Below are 26,059 nucleotides of genomic sequence, written 5' to 3'. Positions count from 1 at the left end.
CCGAATCCAACAGTCCGGGAGCTGGTTTGTTCACTGAGTTCCTGACACAACCATTTCCCCCAAATGACCAGAAGGATGAGGTGGGCCATTTCTCTCAGTCTGTTGCTGACTTTCTTATGCCGTGAGTAGTTTTTATTGTCCAAGTCTCTCACTGTTACTGTCTCAGTGTTAGTCTCTCTCTGGAATGTTCCAGAGTCACCAATCATTTCTCCAGCATTAATCCTCGGGCTTTTTGATATATTTTTACAGGTGTCCAGTCGGATGTTGTGTTGACTCAGCCAGAGGCAGAGACGGGGAGTCCCGGAGGCTCCCTGAGACTGACCTGTAAAACCAGCGGCTTCGATCTTAGCGGCTATGCCATGCACTGGGTCCGCCAAGTTCCCGGACAGGGGCTGGAGTGGCTGCTTCGGTACTATAGTTCATCCAACAGCAACTACGCCCCAGCCATTAAAGATCGATTCACTGCGTCCAAAGACACTTCAAACAACATCTTCTCTTTGGCCATGACGAACCTGAAGACCGAAGACACCGCCATCTATTACTGTGCAAGAGACCACAGCGAGAGGAACCAGGGCTGGACCCGCACAAGAACAGCTCGAGGTGGAATTCAGCAACTTGCACCTTAACCTGAAGGTCAGTACTTTATCCAAATGTAATATTAATGTCAGTGGTCAGAATCTAAACACAAGCTGCTTCTTACATAACTAACACAGAGAAAATTAAACAGTAAAACCGAACAAACCAATCGACATAATAGGATGAGCTTTTGCCTGTTTATATTTACTGTTCACAGTTTCAGCAAATACAGACTTGAATATAATCATCGTTTTATTATTTCTGATACTTGGAGAAAGTGTATTTACATTGGATTTGATAAACTGCTGTATAAATTGTAAATTAGATCAGAAGTAAACGTGTATTTGAAGTGAATATTGAGCGGTAAGACTGTACAGAGAGTGAGTGCAGTTTTTGTGCGGGTGTCTGTCACTGTGACTACAGTGGGTCACAGTGCTGTGCACAGCGACATCCTCATACAAAAACCTCAGTGATAGAGTTTGTTCAAATTGGTGATCAGCGTCACAGCACGAACGTTAAAGTAAATGAGTTTTAAATAAAACAACGTTTGGAAGTAATATTAGTTTGCAAAAAGGTATAAAAATCTTCCACTTTATCACTGTTGACCGACTCGCTAAATCTTCCCAGAGGGTTTAAAAGTGTTCCGATTTTCTTTATAAATTTAATGACACGGACAAGCTGAAATAATTCACCCATTCGCTCTTGGAAGAGAGAGAGTTAGTTTTTTGGGAAAGCAGTGAAATTAAATCTCTGTATTTTACAGTTAACAGTCTGCCACAGTATTTGACACGCTGTGTCTCACTGTGATACCTGGGGCACAGCAGTTACTATCAATACAAAAAGCCCCTCAGCACTAATTAGCTGAGGCTGGCTCAGTGCTCGCTTTTACAATCCAACTTTATTTACAGTGAAGTGTTATTTGATTCCAGCACTGACAAAATAATCAGAATTAATGTGGAAATTTGGTGGTCGTTATTTAGTCACAGTTGGTGTTTTCAGTAACATTTCCATGTCTGTGAAATGTAAAACATTCGGTCATTTATGAAGAGAGAACGGTATCCACAAATATTAATATAATTTCCTGAAAATTAATCGTGAATTCTCTTTGCCGTTGGTTTGTGAATGTTTAAAATAATGGTGGATTTCTGTCTATTTTGTGCAGATGCGGTTATTGTATGGAGCAGCCCAGGGAATGTGACACTGTGACTATCTAGACTACTGGGGACAAGGCACCATGGTGACGGTGACTGCAGGTAAGAACCATTCCGTCATTTACCAACTGTTTTACTTGAGTATTTGTTTTATATTTTTCTGTATTTTCAAAATCCATTCGTTCACTGAAATGTGTTTTGGTGGATCGTGTATTGAGATGTTGTTGCAATGTTTCATTTGATTCTGTTGAAAGGGGGTATAGAATCCCTCGGTTTCTTGACAGAAAGATGCTGCTGAGGGATTCAGTCCCTGTTTGCTCTGATCTGATGTTTATTTGCTGAGGATACTGTGTGGCTGGGTTACTTTAAATACAAAACGGCTGTTTTTACGATGTTTAATCTCGGTTCTATCCAATGTCTGCAGCTTGTACCGTCTTCCGCACAAGTGTATGAGATCGATCCCAATATTGACTAAATGTGCTAAAGTTTCTGTATTATCTTATTGAACATGTTCTGCTTACTGAAAGTGCTGATGGTATTATTCAAGTTTTCTGTTTAGTTTACCTGTTCATTCATTTGATGACATGAGGGTTTGGTGCATTCTAAATTGAGATGTTCTTGCAATGTTACATTTGATTCTTTTGGAAGGTTTGTAGAATTGAGCTGCTTCTCCATGATGTTTCACTCCTTCAGTGATGTGATTTGGTGTTTTCCTGCTGAGGAATGTTTTTGGGTGACTTTGTGTAGGAAAGTTTGTGAAACGGTTTGGTGTGTCTGTATTGTTTCAACCCGGTGACACTGAGCGGTTACACGTTTTGTGATTGAATGCAAAGAGTCTACGTGTTTGAAACTGCTTGTCGCAGGATTATCGGCAGAGAACAGGGAGGCTGTTAGTGCATCGTGAAAAAAGTGAAAATTGCAGATTAAACTAAGGCACGTTTTACGACAATCCTTTCCGAGCACAAGTTGTTGCTGCAATCAGTTTGCCGTTTGTGCAAAGTTTAATCTCGGTGGCATCTGATGGTTGCAGCTTTTACCATCAACTGCAAACATTAAAAGCATTTAAATGTGTTTGAAAAATGACTCAATATGAAAAAATGTGGTAAAGTTTCAATATTTATTTGTTGTTAATATTCCAGCTCCTCGCAATGCTATTGCTCTTAGTCCAGTTTTCTGTTTAGTTTAATAATTCAACATTTGGCGATGGGCTGGTTTGCTGGATATTGATATTTTCTTGCAATGTTAAGTTTGATCCTGTTCGATGTAGAGTTGAGTTGCTTCTCCATAAACGGGTTTCATTGATGTGATTTAGTGTTTTGTTCTGCTGAGGAGATTGTGTATCTGGGTGACTTTAAATGATTCAGATCTGTCAAACGGTTCAGCGTTTCTGCATTGTTTCTGCATTGTTTAAACTCGGTGACACTGAGCGGTTGCACGTTTTCTGGTTGAATGCAAACAGTCTCGGCGTTTGAAAATGCTTGAAAGGCGATTGTCGGGAGAAAACAGCCAAGCTTAAGAAAATAATCGAATAAAGATATATTGATGCATTTTGTAATTTTAACTGATGCTTCCAGATTAAACGAAATAATGACCGAAACGCCCATGCAGAACATAGTAACATTTATATAATTCAAACAATTGCAATGCGGTGATACAACTCTATATTAACCAAGGGTTATTTTAGATTAATATAATTCATCATTAATCACCTTTCACAATCCTGCTGTGTTCCGCACGAGGTTAACATGACCGGACAGGTTTCGAGGCTGGAAATACTCTGTAGTTCCAGTTATTCTATTATTTCTGTGGCGCTGCTACCATATTATACCTTCACTGTAATGCGTAGTTGGATAGCGAGGGAATTATCACTAATCTAACCTGAAACAGTTTTCTGAGATGTGGAAGTCGGTGCCAATCAATGAATTGTTCCCATGATTTTATTTGTATTATAGGAAAGTTCAGATTGCATATGGCAAGAGATTGAAAAGTAAAAGCTTGAATGTCAAACCGATGTATTTATTTAGTTACAAAAGTTTAACAGTACCTTTGCATTTTATAATGACATCCTGTCTCCCATAGCTGTGCTCTACACACGATAGAATTATAGGAAGAACAGATGATAGGAAAGTAAGAATGATTATATCTTAGCTTTCGGCTTAAATTTTATTAAATGCTAAATTCAACAACAAATTATCCACTCCACTTGTTCATAATGGGTGAGTTTTGCAAATGATTTGAATAAATATTACTGAGCTGTTCTCGTTATATTCATTACTTTCTGAGAATAGATGGAGTTTATGATTTATCAATGTTTCCAGAAAGGCGCATATTTTACACATTTGTAGGTCGAATAGAGCAATTGGAGTTTAAAGAAATGTGAATATGGTCAATTAAATGTTCAGATGTTTCCATCGAGTAATTTGGAGTTTACTGTTCAACATTATTTGATTGTCAGGTTGTTTTAATTAAACCCCAATTATTTCATAACGCTCTGGGTAAAAACAATTTGGGGATTATTGAATGCTATTTTTATTATATTTATTATCATAGTACAGATAATCGAATAAAGAATTAGCTGACAATTAACAATAACTTACAGTACAATATCAGTGAGAATTAATTCAACATAAATGATCTCCTACAATTGAGTTGTATACTGGCGTGCAATATCTCAAATGTTTTAGAGAATTTTAATAATATCTAAAATTAATTTAGGAAACCATACATTTCATTATACTGCTGTGTGCAGCTCAATTATTTTTCTGATTACATTCTTTTGCCCTGATTCTTTTTCTGATTACATTTAATTGTGTTTTTCGATCATATCAGTGGGTAATGTAAATGTTTCCTGGTTTGTTTAATTATTGCCCTGTCACTGAGTCTCTGTTCCGTCATTAATCTACCCTGAATCTGTAATATTTAACCTGCTCATTTTCAGCAAAACTACTTTTTGCCCAATTATCGAGTTTTGAGATAGACAGGGAAAAATAGTTAAAAACCGAATACAGTTTTGAAATTAATGTCAGTTTAATTTCAAATAAGTCACTAAATTATTGTTGTCGGAAGTTGACCATTGATAAATTAGAATCAAACAGTTTCATGAAACTGACAGATTGAACAGATCTATCTGCTGGAACTCTATTGTTGTCATTTGTGTCTGTTCAGTCTCTGTGCGTGCGGTCACTGTGCTGGGACCAGGAATCTTCCTGACTGGTTGTAAATCTTCTGCTTCATTTTCCAGTATTTCAGGGAGTGCAATTTGATCAATCTCTTCAATAAAACTTGTATCTGTGTGGAATGTGGAAATTATACTTGATGTTTGACTAGGCGACTCAGAAAGGGGATTCCAAACCCAGATTGTGACAGTCAGAAAGAATTCAGCAACGCCAGACAGGCTGGAGAAGGAGATTTGGTTGATTTTTAAGCAGTGATATATCGGTCTTGGGAATTTTTGATTCGGCAATCCAGAGAGCGATTTATTGGGTTACATTCCGTGCTATGGCAGTCCTTGATCTATTTAATGCGTCAGTGCAGCGGAGAAATCCCTTTGCATTTGATTTTTAATCCTATCCTAGGATTCTGGAGGCGCTGGCGAGGCTAGATATTATTATATATCCCTAAGGGTCCTTGGGAAAGTTTTGATGCGAAGTATCCTTGAATAGCTGCAGTCCATGTGGCGGAGGTATATCTGCAATATTGCTCGGGAGGGAGGTCCAGATTTTGACTCGGCCACAGTGAAGGATTGGCAGTATATTTCCAAATCAGGATGGTGAGTGTCTTGGAGGGGAACTTGCAGGTTTTGGTGCACCCATGCATTATCACAAACACATACACACTCTCGCTCTCTCATTCGCTATTTCTCTTACATACTCACATAAACTAATTATCTCACGCACATAATCACAATACTTCTTTCAAACATACACACTGTGCCTCACACGCAATCACACACTCACGATCTCACTCTCAGACACACTGTGATGATCTCTCACACACACATTCACTCACACGCGCTCTCACTCACACACGCTCTATCTCACACGCACTCTCCTTCACCAAATCTCTGATACACCTTGCCTCACTCTCACACCCACTCTCAAACACACAGACCGCCTCTCTCCCTCACATACATGCATAATCGCTCTTCAAATGAAAATCACAAATTCAAAATGAAAACGTAGCATTTTTTTCTTTCAGACTCTCTCTCACACACATTCCCTCTTATATACATATACAATATCTCAGACGCACACAAACTCACCAACACATTATTACTCTCTCACTCTCTCGCTCACACGCTCTCTCAAACGTGCACCCTGGCACATACCCTCTCTCTCTCTCATGGACACTGTCTCATTCTCTCTCTCTGTTGACAAACAATCTATTTCTCTCTTTCAGGCATGCAGTATCTCACACTCTCACATATTCTCTCTCTCTCTGACACACACACTCTCTCGTCCGCACATTCTTTCTCTCACACACTCCCTCTCTATGGCAGACACACTGTCTCAGACACACAGATCTCTCCCTCCCACACACAGTCTCACATCCATAATCGCTCTTCAAACATAATCATTCCTTCTTTCACACACATAATCTCAAACATACTATCTCTCTCCCTTTCTCTCACACACACTTCCACAGACACAAACACGCACCCTGTCACACACATACATTCTCTCACCTGCTCGCTCTCATGCACATTGTGTCACGTGTCTCTCTCACTCACAATCTCTCTCTTTCGCACATGCACACTCTCATACACAAACACATACATACTCACACAAGCACTTATTTCTCTCTCTGACACACACTGGTACATACATACCTCGTGAACACACTTTCTTTCACTCAAACACAGACATGTTGAGGGCATTTAAAAGTTTATTGGATAAGAATATGGATGATAATGGCATAGTGTAGGTTAGATGGCCTTTAGTTTTTGACTTCCCATGTCGGTGCAACATCGTGGGCCGAAGGGCCTGTACTGCGCTGTATCGTTCTATGTTCTATGTTCTATGTTCTTTGGCATACTCTATCACATGTTCTCAGAAACACACAAACGTGCCCACACATTCTGTCTCTCTCTGACACACGTGGTCTCTCTCTCACTGTCTGAGGTACACACCCACATGCTCTCTAATCTCTCACACACACTCACATACACACACAATCTCGAACTCACGCACACAATCTTCCCATTACACACACACACACATTGCCTCCCTCACTCACACACAAAATCTCTCTCACACACATCCCCTCACACACACTCACACAGAAATTCTCCCTTGCAAATTATTTTATTCTCCCTCTAACACCTATCTCACATACATACACGTACTCTGTCTCTCTCACACACAGGAACACACACATAGGGGCACACAGGAACACACACATATGTTCACACACACATACTCAGGAGCACACACACACTCATCACACACACAGCAGCACATAAACAGGAACAGATACACACACTCACAGACACACAGTAACACGCACACGGGGATACAGAGGGACACACACACAGGGACAGACACACGCTCACACACACACACATGAACACCTAGGAACACGCACACAGGGATACACACACAAGAACGCACAGACAGCTGAGTGTGACTGTTCGTGACATCAAGGCAACATTTGAACCAGTGTTGCATTAAGGACCCCGAACAAAACTGAAGTTTATGGGAATCGGGGGGAAATTCCCCGCTGGTTTGAGTCATACCGAGCGGAAAGGAAGACGGTTTCGATTGTTGGAGATCAATCATCTCAGTTCCAGGACATCACTGCAGGGGTTCCTCAGTGTCGGCCCCGCCATCTTTAGCTGCTTCAGCAATGACCTTCCAAAAGTCAGAAATGGGGATTTTGGCTGATCATTGAACGATGTTCAGCACCATTCACGACTCCGTAATTACTGAAGCAGTCCATTGCTAAATGCAGCAAGATCTGGACTATATCCAGGCGTGGGCTGACAAGGGGAAAGGAACATTCACACCAGACAAGTGCACGCAATGGACATCTCAAACAAGCGAAGATCGAACGATCACCCCAATGCCATTCAATGGAATTACCATCGCTGAATCTCCTGCTGACCATTGACCAGAAACTGAACTGGACTCGCCATATACACTGCGTGGCTGTGACAAGAGGTCAGAGACTCGGAATTCTGCAACAAAAACACCTCCTGACACCCCAAAGCCTGTCCACCATCTGCAACACCAGGTTAAAGTCCAACAGGTTTGTTTGGAATCCCTAGCTTTCGGAGTGCAGCTCCTTCATCAGGTGAGTCACCTGAGTGAGACTTCTTACTGTGCTCACCCCAGTCCAACGCCGGCATCTCCATATCACCATCTGCAAGGCACGGTTCAGGAGTGTGATGGAATACTCTCCACTTGTCTGAATGAATACAGCTCCAACGACACTCAAAAACTCAACATCATCCAGGACAAAGTGATTGGCACACCATCGACAACCACTCCCTCCCTCCACCACTGAGGAACACTGGCAGCAGTGTGTAACACCTACAACATGCTCTGCAGGAACTCGTCATGGCTCCTTCGACAGCAGCTTCCAACTCACAACAGCTACCATCTGGACAAGGACAGCAGACACATGGGAACATCACCAACTGGAATTTCTCCATTCAGCCTCTCACCATCGTGATCTCCAAATATCACATTGTTCCTTCACTATCCATGATTCAAAATTCTGGAGCTGCCTCCCAAACACCACATGGACTGCAGTGGTTGAAGAATGAAGCTCACCACCATCTTCTCAAGGACACTGAGGGATGGGAAATAAATGCTGGCCCAGCCAGAGACTCCTACAGCACAAAAATGAAGAAAACACTTTGACAAAATATAACAGCAATTTTACGGCCCGAAATTGCCATTTGTAAAATGAAAATCTCTTAAATTGCAGGAATGTTCATTGTTGAAGTTCCGAATTGTTTTGTACAAAATGAAATTACATCGGCATTAAAGCAGCTGCCCAGTGATCTACACTGCTGTCTGACTGTACACAGCCGGTGTTACTGAAAGTATTAAAGCTGCTGCCCAGTGATCTACACTGCTGTCTGACTGTACACAGCCGGTGTTACTGACAGTATTAAAGCAGCTGCCCAGTAATCTACACTGCTGTCTGACTGTACACAGCCGGTGTTACTGACAGTATTAAAGCAGCTGCCCAGTGATCTACACTGCTGTCTGACTGTACAAAGCCGGTGTTACTGAAAGTATTAAAGCAGCTGCCCAGTGATCTACACTGCTGTCTGACTGTACACAGCCGGTGTTACTGAAAGTATTAAAGCAGCTGCCCAGTGATCTACACTGCTGTCTGACTGTGCACAGCCCGTGTTACTGAAAGCTGATCAATGTGGAGAATCAGGACAGGATAGATGGAGAGGAAGAGGAGGTGGTGGAGGTGGTGGAGCCGAATGGAAGAGCCCCCAGCTCGGCTGTGGACAACAGGCAATAGGAAGCTGAGCCTGAGAGGAAACTTATCCAGAGGAACATCGTCCTAATGGGCTGGGAGCACCTGGGAAGGACCATCGCGGCCACTCACTCATCCACGCTCACTCGCCCTCACTCACCAGTCTTCACTCACTCACTCACCATCACTCATTCACCCTCATTCACCTAACCTCAATAATACATATTTCCTTAACAACCCTCACACCCACCCTCACACCCACAATCACACTCACCCTTACTCACTTACCCTCACTCAACCACCCTCCCCGACACACTCTCACTCAACCACCCTCCCTGACACACTCTCACTCAACCACCCTCCCTGACACACTCTCACTCAACCACCCGCCACGACACACTCTCACACAGACACCCTCCCTGACACACTCTCACTCACCCACCCTCCCTGACACACTCTCACTCACCCACCCTCCCTGACACACTCTCACTCCCCCACCCTCCCTGACACACTCTCACTCACACACACTCCCTGACACACTCTCACTCACTCACTCTCCCTGACACACTCTCACTCACCCTCCCTCGGTGACACACACTCACTGACCCACCCTCCCTGACACACTCACACTCACCCACCCTCCCTGACACACTCTCACTCACCCACACTCGCTGACACACTCTCACTCACCCACCCTCACTGACGCACTCTCACTCACCCACCCTCACTCACCCACCCTCCCTGACACACTCTCACTCACCCACCCTCCCTGACACACTCTCACTCACCCACCCTCCCTGACACACTCTCACTCACCCACCCGCCCTGACACACACTCACTCACCCTCCCTCACTGACACACTCTCTCACCCACCCTCCCCGACACACTCTCACTCATCCACCCTCCCTGACACACACACTCACCCACCCAGACGCACTGTCACTCACCCACCCTCCCTGACACACTCTCAGTCACCCACCCGCCCTGACACACTCTCTCACCCACCCTCCCCGACACACTCTCACTCATCCACCCTCCCTGACACACCTCCCTGATCCACTCTCACTCACCCACCCTCAATCACCCATCCTCCCTGGCACACACACACTCACCCTCCCTCCCTGACACACTCTCTCTCACCCACCAACCCTGACACACTCTCACCCACCCACCCTCCCTGATACACTGTCACTCATCCATCCTCCCTGACACACACACATTCACCCTCCCTCTCTGACACACACTCAACCCCACCCTCCCTGACACACACTCACTCACCCACCCTCCCTGACACTCTCTCACTCACCCTCCCTCTCTGACACACTCTCACTCCCCCACCCTCCCTGACAGACACTCATTCACCCACCCGCCCTGACACACTCTCACTCATCCATCCTCCCTGGCACACACACACTCACCCTCCCTCCCTGACACACTCTCTCTCACCCACCCTCACTGACACACTCTCACTCACCACCCTTCCTGACACACTCTCACTCACCCACCCTCCCTGACACACACAGACTCACCCACCCTCCGTAACACACTCGCACTCACCCACCCTCCCTGACACACACAGACTCACCCCACCCCCCCTCCCTGACACACTCTCACTCACCCACCCTCCCTGACACACTCTCACTCACCCACCCTCCCTGACACACTCTCACACACCCACCCTCCCTGACACACTCACACACTCACCCACCCTCCCTGACACACTCTCACTCACCCACCCTCCCTGACACACTCTCACTCACCCACCCACCCTGACAAACACTCTCACTCACCTACCCTCCCTGACACACTCTCACTCACCCACCCTCCCTGACACACTCTCACTCACCCACCCTCCCTGACACACTCTCACTCACCCACCCTCCCTGACACACTCTACTCACCCACCCTCCCTGACACACTCTCACTCACCCACCCTCCCTGACACACTCTCACTCACCCACCCTCCCTGACACACTCTCACTCACCCACCCTCCCTGACACACTCTCACTCACCCACCCTCCCTGACACACTCTCACTCACCCACCCTCCCTGACACACTCTCACTCACCCACCCTCCCTGACACACTCTCACTCACCCACCCTCCCTGACACACTCTCACTCACCCACCCTCCCTGACACACTCTCACTCACCCACCCTCCCTGACACACTCTCACTCACCCACCCTCCCTGACACACTCTCACTCACCCACCCTCCCTGACACACTCTCACTCACCACCCTCCCTGACACACTCTCACTCACCCACCCTCCCTGACACACTCTCACTCACCCACCCTCCCTGACACACTCTCACTCACCCACCCTCCCTGACACACTCTCACTCACCCACACTCCCTGACACACTCTCACACACCCACCCTCCCTGACACATTCTCACTCTTCCACCCTCCCTGACACATTCTCACTCACCCACCCTCCCTGACACACTCTCACTCACCCACCCTCCCTGACACACTCTCACTCACCCACCCTCCCTGACACACTCTCACTCATCCACGCTCCCTGACACACACTCACTGACCCACCTTCCCTTACACCCACTCATCACCCCCATCCACCCTGACAGACACTAACTCACACACCCTCCCTGACACACTCTCAATCACCCACCCTCCCAGACACACACTCACTCACACACCCTCCCTGACACACACTCACTCACATACCCTCCCTGACACACTTTCGCTCACCCACTCTCCTGACACAATCTCACACACCCACCCCATCCCTGACACACACACACTCATCCACCCTCCCTGAAACTCTCACTCACCCACCCTCCCTGACTAACACTCACTGACACACTCTCACTCACCCACCCTCCCTGACTCACTCTCACTCACCCACCCTCCCTGACACACTCACACTCACCCACCCTCCCTGACACACTCTCACTCGCCCACCCTCCCTGACACACTCTCAGTCATCCACCCTCCCTGACACACACACTCACCCACTCTCCCTGGCACAGTCTCACTCACCCACCCTCCCTGACACACTTTCACTCACCCACCCTCCCTGACACACACTCACTGACCCTCCCTCCCTGACACACACTCACTCACCCACCCTCCCTGACACTCTCTCACTCACCCTCCCTCTCTGACACACACTCTCCCCCCCCCCTCCCTGACAGACACTCACTCACCCACCCGCCCTGACACACTCTCACTCATCCATCCTCCCTGGCACACACACACTCACCCTCCCTCCCTGACACACTCTCTCTCACCCACCCTCACTGACACACTCTCACTCACCACCCTTCCTGACACACTCTCACTCACCCACCCTCCCTGACACACACAGACTCACCCACCCTCCGTAACACACTCGCACTCACCCACCCTCCCTGACACACACAGACTCACCCCCCCCTCCCTGACACACTCTCACTCACCCACCCTCCCTGACACACTCTCACTCACCCACCCTCCCTGACACACTCTCACACACCCACCCTCCCTGACACACTCACACACTTACCCACCCTCCCTGACACACTCTCACTCACCCACCCTCCCTGACACACTCTCACTCACCCACCCACCCTGACAAACACTCTCTCACCTACCCTCCCTGACACACTCTCACTCACCCACCCTCCCTGACACACTGTCACTCACCCACACTCCCTGACACACTCTCACTCACCCACCCTTCCTCACTCACTCTCTCACCCACCCTCCCTGACAAACTCTCACTCACCACCCTCCCTGATACACTCTCTCACCCACCCTCCCCGACATACTCTCACTCACCCAGCCTCCCTGACACACTCACACACTCACCCACCCTCCCTGACACACTCTCACTCACCCACCCTCCCTCACTCACTCTCTCACCCACCCTCCCTGACAAACTCTCACTCACCACCCTCCCTGATACACTCTCACTCACCCCACCCTCCCTCACTCACTCTCTCACCCACCCTCCCTGACACACTCTCACTCACCCACCCACCCTGACAAACACTCTCTCACCCACCCTCCCTGACAAACTCTCACTCACCACCCTCCCTGATACACTCTCACTCACCCACCCTCCCTCACTCACTCTCTCACCCACCCTCCCTGACACACTCTCACTCACCCACCCACCCTGACAACACTCTCTCACCCACCCTCCCTGACACACTCTCACTCACCCACACTCCCTGACACACTCTCACTCACCCACACTCCCTGACACACTCTCACTCACCCACCCTCCCTGACACACTCTCACTCACCCACCTCCCTGACACACTCTCACTTCACCACACTCCCTGACACACTCTCACACACCCACCCTCCCTGACACATTCTCACTCTTCCACCCTCCCTGACACATTCTCACTCACCCACCCTCCCTGACACACTCTCACTCACCCACCCTCCCTGACACACTCTCACTCACCCACCCTCCCTGACACACTCTCACTCATCCACGCTCCCTGACACACACTCACTGACCCACCTTCCCTTACACCCACTCATCACCCCCATCCACCCTGACAGACACTAACTCACACACCCTCCCTGACACACTCTCAATCACCCACCCTCCCAGACACACACTCACTCACACACCCTCCCTGACACACACTCACTCACATACCCTCCCTGACACACTTTCGCTCACCCACTCTCCTGACACAATCTCACACACCCACCCCATCCCTGACACACACACACTCATCCACCCTCCCTGAAACTCTCACTCACCCACCCTCCCTGACTAACACTCACTGACACACTCTCACTCACCCACCCTCCCTGACTCACTCTCACTCACCCACCCTCCCTGACACACTCACACTCATCCACCCTCCCTGACACACTCTCACTCGCCCACCCTCCCTGACACACTCTCAGTCATCCACCCTCCCTGACACACACACTCACCCACTCTCCCTGGCACAGTCTCACTCACCCACCCTCCCTGACACACTTTCACTCACCCACCCTCCCTGACACACACTCACTGACCCTCCCTCCCTGACACACACTCACTCACCCACCCTCCCTGACACTCTCTCACTCACCCTCCCTCTCTGACACACACTCTCCCCCACCCTCCCTGACAGACACTCATTCACCCACCCGCCCTGACACACTCTCACTCATCCATCCTCCCTGGCACACACACACTCACCCTCCCTCCCTGACACACTCTCTCTCACCCACCCTCACTGACACACTCTCACTCACCACCCTTCCTGACACACTCTCACTCACCCACCCTCCCTGACACACACAGACTCACCCACCCTCCGTGACACACTCGCACTCACCCACCCTCCCTGACACACACAGACTCACCCACCCTCCCTGACACACTCTCACTCACCCACCCTCCCTGACACACTCTCACTCACCCACCCTCCCTGACACACTCTCACACACCCACCCTCCCTGACACACTCACACACTCACCCACCCTCCCTGACACACTCTCACTCACCCACCCTCCCTGACACACTCTCACTCACCCACCCACCCTGACAAACACTCTCTCACCTACCCTCCCTGACACACTCTCACTCACCCACCCTCCCTGACACACTGTCACTCACCCACACTCCCTGACACACTCTCACTCACCCACCCTTCCTCACTCACTCTCTCACCCACCCTCCCTGAAAAACTCTCACTCACCACCCTCCCTGATACACTCTCTCACCCACCCTCCCCGACACACTCTCACTCACCCAGCCCCCCTGTCACACTCACACACTCACCCACCCTCCCTGACACACTCTCACTCACCCACCCTCCCTCACTCACTCTCTCACCCACCCTCCCTGACAAACTCTCACTCACCACCCTCCCTGATACACTCTCACTCACCCACCCTCCCTCACTCACTCTCTCACCCACCCTCCCTGACACACTCTCACTCACCCACCCACCCTGACAAACACTCTCTCACCCACCCTCCCTGACACACTCTCACTCACCCACACTCCCTGACACACTCTCACTCACCCACACTCCCTGACACACTCTCACTCACCCACCCTCCCTGACACACTCTCACTCACCCACCCTCCCTGACACACTCTCACTCACCCACACTCCCTGACACACTCTCACACACCCACCCTCCCTGACACATTCTCACTCTTCCACCCTCCCTGACACATTCTCACTCACCTACCCTCCCTGACACACTCTCACTCACCCACCCTCCCTGACACACTCTCACTCACCCACCCTCCCTGACACACTCTCACTCATCCACCCTCCCTGACACACACTCACTGACCCACCTTCCCTTACACCCACTCATCACCCCATCCACCCTGACAGACACTAACTCACACACCCTCCCTGACACACTCTCAATCACCCACCCTCCCTGACACACACTCACTCACACACCCTCCCTGACACACACTCACTCACATACCCTCCCTGACACACTTTCGCTCACCCACTCTCCTGACACAATCTCACACACCCACCCCATCCCTGACACACACACACTCATCCACCCTCCCTGAAACTCTCACTCACCCACCCTCCCTGACTAACACTCACTGACACACTCTCACTCACCCACCCTCCCTGACTCACTCTCACTCACCCACCCTCCCTGACACACTCACACTCATCCACCCTCCCTGACACACTCTCACTCGCCCACCCTCCCTGACACACTCTCAGTCATCCACCCTCCCTGACACACACACTCACCCACTCTCCCTGGCACAGTCTCACTCACCCACCCTCCCTGACACACTTTCACTCACCCACCCTCCCTGACACACACTCACTGACCCTCCCTCCCTGACACACACTCACTCACCCATCCTCCCTGACAGACCCGCACTCACCCACCCTCCCTGACACACTCACTCACCAACCCTTCCTGACACACTCTCACTCACCCACCCTCCCTGACACACTCTCACTCACCCACCCTCCCTGACACACTCTCACTCACCCACCCACTCTGACACACTTTCACTTCCTCACCCTCACACACACAGTCACCCATCCTCATTCACCACCACTCGCCCTGATTGACTCACCCTTTCAGGCCCAACCTAACTCGTTCACCCTCACTCACCCATCCTCAATGACAAACCTTTCCTTAACGACGCTCACACACACCCTCACACCCACGGTCACTCACTCACCCTCACTCACCCACCCTCCCTGACACACCCTCACTCACCCACCCTCACTCACCCACCCTCACACACCCTCACTCCCCTACCCTCACACACCCTCACTCCCCTACCCTCACACACCCTCACTCACCCACCCTCACACACCCTAACCCACCCACCCTCATGCACGCTTATTCACTCACCCACACTCACACACCCACCCTCACGCACCCTCAATCTTTAACCCACCCTCACTGATACATTCACTCTCCCCTCACTCAAATACCACCACCCACCCTAACTCCCCCACACTCACTCACTCACCCTCCAACCCACCATCGCTTTCGAATCTTCCCTCACACATCCACAATGACTCATTCATACTTACTCATCCAGCCTCACTCATTCACCCTCACAAAGACTCGCACCCGCCCTCTTTCAGACACCTTCACTCACAGATACTTACCCTTCCTCACTCACGCACCCTCACTCATTAACATTCCCTCATACACCCTTATTGAGACACCCTCACCAGACGCACCCACACTCTGTCACCCACTATCACTCACCCTCACTCACCCACCCATCCTCACACACCCTCATTTACCCACACCCATCCCCTCACTCACCCTGACTCACTCAACCACCATCACACACCCACCCTCGCGCACCACCCACACTCATTCTCTGCCACTCACTCATCCTCACTCATCCTCGCACACCCACTAATTCTCAATGACGCACCTCACTCACTGAGCCACACTTACATCCTCACTGACCCGCACTCACTCATACATCCTCCTTCATTCATCCTCACTCATTCACCCTCACTCGCCCACGGTCACTGACTCCCCCTCATTCATTCACCCACTACATTCACTCACCAGCAGTCGACCCCCTGACTCACCCAAACTCACTCACTCACCGACCCCCTGACTCACCCACCCTCGCTCACTCATCTTCATTGACTCTAACTACACAACCTCACTCACCCAGCGGCACTCATTCCTGCCTCTCACTCACTCTCCCTCGCCCATCCTGGCTCATTCGTGCTCGGTGACACAGCCTCACACATTTACCCTCACTCAGTCATTCACCCTGATCTGCCACTCATCAACACTCAGACATCCTCAATCAGCCAACTCACTCACACACACTCACTCTCCTACCCTCACTCAGTTACTCACTCACCCACACTCACTCTCCTACCCTCACTCAGTTACTCACTCACCCACACTCACTCTCCTACCCTCACTCAGTTACTCACTCACCCGCACTGACTCTCCTACCCTCACTCAGTTACTCACTCACCCACACTCACTCTCCTACCCTCACTCAGTTACTCACTCACCCGCACTCGCTCTCCTACCCTCACTCAGTTACTCACTCACCCGCACTCACTCTTCTACCCTCACTCAGTTACTCACTCATCCGCACTCACTCTCCTACCCTCACTCAGTTACTCACTCACCCACACTCACTCTCCTACCCTCAGTTACTCACTCACCCACACTCACTCTCCTACCCTCACTCAGTTACTCACTCACCCGCACTCACTCTCCTACCCTCACTCAGTTACTCACTCACCCACACTCACTCTCCTACCCTCACTCAGTTACTCACTCATCCTCTCTCACTGATGCTCAGGAAATGGGCAAGGGAGCATCTGCAGCGAGAGAGGAATAGAGAACTGGAGCGAAACTGATGTCCAGTGGCGCCCGAATGTGGCTGCATAACACGGGAGTGGCGAGAGCCGTAGGAAAGTGCCGAGAGCCGGGGGAAGGAGCAGGGAGCCGGGGGAAGGCGCCGAGAGCCGGGGGAAGGAGCAGAGAGCCGGGGGAAGGGGCAGAGAGCCGGGGGAAGGAGCCGAGAGCCGGGGGAAGGGGCAGAGAGCCAGGGGGAAGGAGCAGAGAGCCAGGGGAAAGTGCGGAGAGCCGTGGGGAGGAGCAGGGAGTCGGGGGAAGGAGCAGAGAGCCTGGGGAAAGTGCGGAGAGCCGGGGGGAGGAGCAGGGAGTCGGGGGAAGGAGCAGAGAGCTGGCGCAAGTGCAGAGAGCCGGACGAAAGTCCATAGAGTGGGCGATAAGCCATAAGAATCGGGGTAAAGCGTACGGTGCTGGCGAAATGTTCAAAAAGCCCGGGGAAAGTGCCAGGAAAGGTGCAGAGAGCGGGGGGCGGGGGGGGGGGGGTGAGTGGGAGTGCAGGAGCCGGGGGAAGTGCAGGGAGCCGGGGAAGGCGCCAAGAGCCGGGGAAGCAGCAGAGAGTCGGGGGAAGGAGGAGAGAGCCGGGGGAAGGAGCAGAGAGCCTGGGGAAGGCGCCAAGAGCCGGGGAAGCAGCAGAGAACCGGGGGAAGGAGGAGAGAGCCGGGGGAAAGTGCAGAGAGCCGGGGGAAGGGAGCGAGAGCAGGGGGAAGTGCAGAGAGCCGGGGACCGGGGGGAGGCGCAGAGAGCCGGGGGAAGGAGCAGAGAGCCGAGGAAAGGTGCAGAGAGCTGGCGCAAGTGCAGAGAGCCGGACGAAAGTCCATAGAGTGGGCGATAAGCCATAAGAATCGGGGTAAAGCGTACGGTGCTGGCGAAATGTTCAAAAAGCCCGGGGAAAGTGCCAGGAACCGGGAAAAGTCGAAAGAACTGGGGAAAGTGCAGCACACATGGGCAAAGCGCAAAGAGCAGGAAGAAAATTCAGAGCCGAAAGTGCAGAGATGCGGAGGAAAGCGCAGAGAGCCGTGGAAAAGAGCAGAGAGCTAAACGATAGTGAAGGGACTAGGAGGAAGGTGCCGCAATCCAGCGGGAACCGCAGAGAGATGGGGGAACACACAGAGAGCGCAGGGCGGTGCGGGGGGGATTGCAGACAGCCCGGTCTCAGTGACAGGCGGAATGTGAAATTAACTGCACAATCAACACAGGCAGGCTCTCACTGAATGGGGGAGGAGACTCCACGGATTGAATGACCTCCTCCGCTGTCAATGTGCATGATCCTAAAATTAGTGAATGTTGCAATTACTCAAATGTAGAGTTTTATTGTAATTATATAAAGGTGCATTCAGAAGGTGTTTTTGAAGCAAAGCCACTATTCTCTGGTTTGGGGAGTGGAGGTAGTGAGGTGGAGAGAGGCGGGGGCATCAGTCAGTTTGAACAAAGGGAATTTCCCAAAACTGCAAAGATACAAATGAAGAGACAACGTTTGTAAGACAAATTGATTGTGACGTACACAGCTCAGTCAGCTGGTTTGTGACGTACATAGCTCAGTTAGCTGGATTGTGACGTACACAGCTCAGTTAGCTGGATTGTGACGTACACAGCTCAGTCAGCTGGTTTGTGACATACATAGCTCAGTTAGCTGGATTGTGACGTACATAGCTCAGTTAGTTGGATTGTGACGTACACAGCTCAGTTAGCTGGATTGTGACGTACATAGCTCAGTTAGTTGGATTGTGACATACATAGCTCAGTTAGCTGGATTGTGACGTACACAGCTCAATTAGCTGGATTGTGACGTACACAGCTCAGTTAGGTGGACTGTGACGTACACAGCTCAGTTAGTTGGATTGTGACGTACACAGCTCAGTTAGCTGGACGGTCGTCACGAAGAGCGATCCCAACAGTGCGGGTTCAATTGCTGTACCGGCTGAGGTTATTCATGAAGACCCCCATTCTCAACCTTGCTCCTGGCCTGATGTGTGGTAACCCTCAGGTTAAATCACCACAGTCAGCTCTCAAAGGGAAAGAACAGTCTCCGGGACTATGGCCTCATTTGCATTTTATATTACATGGTGGCTGAAATAATGGAGAAAACGCTCTGCTCCTCTCTTTCAATCCAATGAAAGTTACACCATTCAGATTACATCAAAATATTTTTTTTATAGAGACGGAGAAAGAGGTGAGTTTCTGAAGAAGGGACAAAAAGTAGGTGATTCCGAACGATAGAACTGATAGAAGATTCAATGTGGATGTGGGATTTAATCGGAAATGTTAGGATAAAATCATAGTTCTAGTCAAATTATGAAATGCTTGGTTACTTATAAATCACAAATACCAGAGTCTAACTTGTTGAATGGGCCATTCTCCCCCAGTGACACCGACTCCGCCCACTCTCTACAGTCTGGTCTCCTCCTGTCAGCAACACAACATCGACGGCTCCGTGACCTACGGCTGTTTGGCGATGGACTACTCCCCAGAAATCACCAGCCTCACCTGGAAGAACGATGGGCAGCCGATCACCACAGGAGTTAAGAAATACACGTCAGTAAAAAACAAGAAGGGAACCTACACCCTGAGCAGCCAGTTAACCATCACCGAGTCAGAGGGGGGATGCAGCAAAATCAGCTGTGAGGTTCGACACAGCGGCTCAGACAAGAGCATTGGAATGGAATGTAAGTGTTGTGGAACCTGTGAGAAATAGAAAACCTATGATTACCTTATATAGGGTCTTGGATATAACTAATTTGTAATACTCTGCATATTCCTGATCCCTGGAAAATCCAGCTTAGTGTCTATTGACCACAAACATTTTTTTAAGTATATGAACTCATTTTGTTTATCAATTTCTTCTGCAAGAAATATCTCATTGTGTTTCTTGAAGGTCCCAAAATTTATGCTCCAAATGTGCTCATCACCGTGAGTTCCAGTGAAGAAATCACAAGACAGAAATTTGCAACCATCGTCTGTTCAATTAACGACTTCAAGCCAAATTCAATCACGGTAAAGTGGCTGAAGAATGGACAAGCCATGGGTTCAGGAATTGTCACCTCTTCCGCCTGTGAAGTAAATGGGAACTTCTCGGCGAGCAGTCGGCTGACAGTCTCTGCTGGGGAATGGTTCAGCAAAGCCGTCTATACCTGCCAGGTCACTCATCAAGAGGTCACCCAAAGTCACAACATCACCGCATCTGGTAAGAGACACAAACAGAGGAAACAATAAATCATCCTGCACTCTGATATTAATCAAAATCAGGTATTTATTAAAATCAGTACAAAGCACAAAATAACTTCTAATTTACTGCCATGTAGTTTGTGTTTCATTCTGATGTAAGAGCTACATTAGGATTGCTCACCATTCAGGATTTGATCAGCAGAGAAATAAATGTTTGCCTCTAATTTGAAATCATTTAGTGAGTGAGGTGGCCTTGATATCAGCTTTATCCTGAGACAGCTGATTATATTTGAGAGGCAGTGGGTGTCTGAACACCTTTATTGATAACAGCTCCAAGGTAAAGTGTTGGAAAGTTCATTCAACCTATTTATAAATCAGCCTTCCGTATTAGGTTTCCGAGATAAGGATTGGAATATTTGTATTGGGAATGCTGAAATACTCATTCATTAGAATGCCATTGGGGCTCACTGTATTTCACAATGAGAATCGTTTAAGGTGACAAAACTGGTGTACAGAAGATTAATGGCGATCATTAGAAGTTTCGAAGTTGATTTATTCCCATTGAGTGAGTGAAGGCTGAATCCTGCTGTCCTGATTCTGAAGCTGAAACTTGGGTTGATTTCCACTTTTTCATTCACAGATCCTTCCGGTTCCACTACCGCCTCAGTAACAATACTGCCACCACCAATAGAACAGGTCTTACTGGACGCGACTGTCACCTTAACCTGCGTCATTTCGGATGCTCCTTATGGAGTCAACGTGTCCTGGAGTGAAGCGAAGAAGCCGCTGAAATCAGAGATTGCCGACCAGCCTGGGGCAGATACTGAGAGCGTGGTCAGCAAATTAAACATCTCGACACAAGCCTGGCTGAGTGGGGCTGTGTTTGACTGTGTGGTGAGCCATCAGGACCTGCCAACTCCTTTAAGAATTTCAATCCACAAAAAAATAGGTGAGCGGTGAAACTGAAGCAATAAGTGAGTCATTGTGTCTATTTCTAGTGTCAGTGCAGCGGTCAGTATTTAGCATTCAGTGTATTTATGGTCCATTCTGATTGGTAATTCCACGAATAAATATTTTGGGCCTGTTGATCTTAAGGGGGAAATTGATACGTAGATGAAGGAACAATGAATTAAAAGCAGTGATATGGGGTTTAGACGGAGCTAGAGCAATGACCACAAGACTTAGGAGCAGACGTAGGCCATTCAGCCCAACAACACTGATACAGCCTTCAATGAGATCATAACTGATCTGATGTGATGGCCTTCAACTCCTCTTTCCCGCCTTCTCCCGCTGTTACCAGACACCTAAACGACCTCCTAACGGACTGACCTCATTAACACTACACCTCTGTATGCTTCACCCGATGCCGGTGTTAAGTAGTTACATTGTGTACCTTATGTTGCCGTTATGTATTTTATTTTATTTCCCTTTCTTTTCATGTACTTAATGATCTGTTGAGCTGCTCGCAGAAAAATACTTTTCACTGTACCTCGGTACACGTGACAATAAACAAAATCCAATCCCATATCTCTCATTGGTTGAAAATATGTCTCTCTCGACCTTGAACATACTGAACAACCCAGAATCTACAGCACCCTGGGTTAAATAATTCTACAGCTCCCCGACGCTCTGAGAGAGGAAATTCCTTCTCATCTCTGTCTGAAATGGGCGAACATTGACTATGTGATCCTGCACGCTGGTCCGAGATGCTCCCACAGGGGAAACAACCTCTCAGCGACTACACTCCAAAGCTCCCTGAGAATCTTTCATGTCTCAATTAGGCCGCCTTCATTCTTCTAAACTCCAATCAGTCCAGGCCCAGCCTACTTAACCTCTCCCTGTAAGAAAATCCCTCCATCCCTCGTGATCCTTCTCTGGACTGCCTTCAAAACCAATCTGTCTTCCTTAGGTAAGGGCACGAAAACTATTCAAAGTATATCAGGTGTCGTCTAACTAGTCTAACTAGTCTAACTTTGTATAGTTTGAGCCAGGTTTATATTCTATTCCCTTTGAAATAAATGTCAACATTCAATTTGTCTCCATATTACCTGCAGAACTTGCTTTGTGTGGTTTCTGCACGAGGGCCCCCAATTCCCCCGTTACTTCAGCTTTCTGCAGTCTTTCTCCATCTAAATAATATTCCGTTATGTTCCTCCTCCTACCAAAGTGTCTAAACTCACATTTTCCTACATTATGTTCCATCTGCCAAGTTTTTACTCAGTAACTTAAGCCACCTCTGTCCCTCTCTAGATTTTCTGTAACCTCACCACTTGCCTTTATATTTTTGTCATCTCCAGCCGTGGGAATAGTACATTCATTTATTAAACACAATTTTGAAATTCATGTATATTACATCTACTGATTCCCCCTTCTCCAGCCTTCTCCTTATCACCTCGAACAAGGGCAATAAAGTTTTCAGGCATGATTTCCCCTTCACGAAGCCGTGCTGACTCTGTTTGATTATATTATGTATTTCGAAATGCTCAGCTATTGGATCTGTTATAATGGACTCGAACCGTTTTCCACTGACAGATGTTAAGGTCCCTAGCCTATAGTTACCTGTTTTTGACACCCTCCCTTTTGAATAAGGGTGTCACATTGGCAGTTTTCTAATCCTCTTGGGGTAAGGTGGGAGGAGCCTGGTTTGGAGTTTAGACACCAGCACAGAATAGTTGGGCCGAATGGCCTGTTCCCCTGCTGTACACTTTCTGAAACTTTCGAATCCAATATCCGTAAATTCTCAGGGAAAAGGATTGTGTCCACCTCTGCTCCGAGCTGGGAAACTGGACAGATCCCAAAGTGGAAAATGGAAACCTTTAAAATCCAACACAAAACACATTTCTCTCACATCTAACCCGCGGTTCCATTGTCTCCGGAATTCCCCATTTTATTGACATTTATTGTACATTTTCTGCAGATCCCAATCCACGGGAACCGTCCGTCTCTGTCCTCCTGCCCCCGGCTGAAGACGTCTCCGCTCAGAGATTCGTCTCCCTCGGCTGCTTAGTGAGAGGTTTCTCCCCCCGAGAGATCTTCGTCAAGTGGACCGTCAATGACAAGCCGGTGAATCCCGGGAACTACAAGAACACCGAGGTGATGGCGGAGAACGGCAATAGCTCCTTCTTCATGTACAGCCTGTTATCCATTGCAGCGGAGGAGTGGGCCAGCGGCGCTTCTTACTCCTGTGTGGTGGGACATGAAGCCATCCCCTTGAAGATCATCAACAGAACGGTTGATAAATCCAGCGGTAAACCCAGTTTTGTGAACATTTCCCTCGCTCTGATGGACACCGTTAATTCATGTCAATGAGAATCTATTGGTTATATTTCGAACTAAAATAAAAATAATAAAAACGTTTTCCTCTAATTGTGATTTAAACATACAGCCACTTGATTAATGGTGTTTCCACTTTACTGATGTTAGATCTGAAAATGAAATGAAAATCGCTTATTGTCGCAAGTAGGCTTCAGTCAAGTTATTGTGAAAAGCCCCTCAGCGCCACATTCCGGCGCCTGTTCGGGAAGGCTGGTATGGGAATTGAACCGTGCTGCTGGCTTGTCTTGGTCTGCTTTAAAAGCCAGCGATTTAGCCCTGTGCTAAACCAGTCCCTGGTCAATGAGACCCGGATTTCTACAGGTCTCGGCCCCAAGTCTGATACAACCAGAGCTCCCAGCTCAGATACACCCTGGGTTAGAGACAGAGTAAAACTCATTCATTCCAGGATTCAGCAAAATATCTTCATTGTCTTTCCTCCAGCTGAGGAGAAATCGGACAATTTCTCATTTCAGACAAACAAACCCATCACATTTAGATCTCGGTGTTCCTGCTTCTTTCATTGTCCATCCCTTTAAAATTAATGATGTGGAGATGCCGGCGTTGGACTGGGGTGAGCACAGTAAGAAGTCTTACAACACCAGGTTAAAGTCCAACATGTGGAGATGCCGGCTTGTTGGACTTTAACCTGGTGTTGTAAGACTTCTTACTTTAAAATTAATGTCAGCTTTAAGTTGCTGTATCACACCCACTGGGAACTGAATTGAGGGTCACACAGAAACATGGACCAACAATCCCCTGCCAAAGAGAGGGGAAAGTGAAATTGTTAATCCACTGTACCCCCACCTCCCCAACAGAGAGAGTGGGAGGGGTATTAGTTAATCCAATGTACCCCCACTTCCTCAATAGAGAGAGGGGGGGCTTTAGTTAATCCACTGTACCCCCACTTCCTCAATAGAGAGAGGGAGAGGGGCTTTAGTTAATCCACTTTACCCCCACTTCCCCAACAAAGAGAGCAAAGGGGCAATACTAACCCATTTTACCTCCACTTTCCCGACCAAAAGAGGAGGAAGGTGACGAGTGAACTCTCTGTATCTCCACCTCCAGCAGGGAGAACCCAAAGGGAATTTGATGAGCTGACCAGAGAGAGGGAGATTATTAACTCAATATCTTCCCAGTCTCCAAGCAGGGAGTTTGGAAGTAAACGGTTCTCTGGACTAAGAACTCAGTTACTGACATTACAAGACGGCATGTAGCTTACTGACTGAAGGGTTTAAAAGACCATCATGATAAAGATGTTTTTACAATATTTATGCAACAGAATTCCTTCAACACCCTTCTTCCTCTTATCCGTATGCTGAAACTGATTCACCAGAATCCAAATCCAGACTGGTGATTGAATTCTCCCTGGGTTTTCACTGTTCTCTCCTGAGGCAACTGGCAAAGCTACAGGCAGCTGATACAGATACACAGACAGATAAACAGACACAGACACTGCACATACATGCACACAGACCCACAAACACGCACACGCTCACACGTAGACACAAACACACACATAGAAACACACATAGAAACACATGCATAAACATACACCCAGGCCCAACGAACCACACATATTTTGACACAAA

General features: G+C 48.6%; 1 gene segment (V, D, J or C); it reads left to right on the top strand.

The window, feature by feature from the left end:
* Positions 1-559: 559 nt before the first annotated feature.
* Positions 560-24,521, top strand: LOC119960240. The segment is given in 6 exon segments: positions 560-633; positions 1,739-1,829; positions 20,357-20,656; positions 20,866-21,174; positions 21,796-22,104; positions 24,073-24,521. Coding segments are annotated over 5 exon segments (1,329 nt in total).
* Positions 24,522-26,059: the final 1,538 nt, after the last annotated feature.

The sequence above is a fragment of the Scyliorhinus canicula genome, unplaced genomic scaffold (genome assembly GCF_902713615.1).
Source record: "Scyliorhinus canicula unplaced genomic scaffold, sScyCan1.1, whole genome shotgun sequence".
Lineage (NCBI taxonomy): Eukaryota > Metazoa > Chordata > Chondrichthyes > Carcharhiniformes > Scyliorhinidae > Scyliorhinus > Scyliorhinus canicula.
This window is presented reverse-complemented; position numbering and strand designations above follow the sequence as displayed.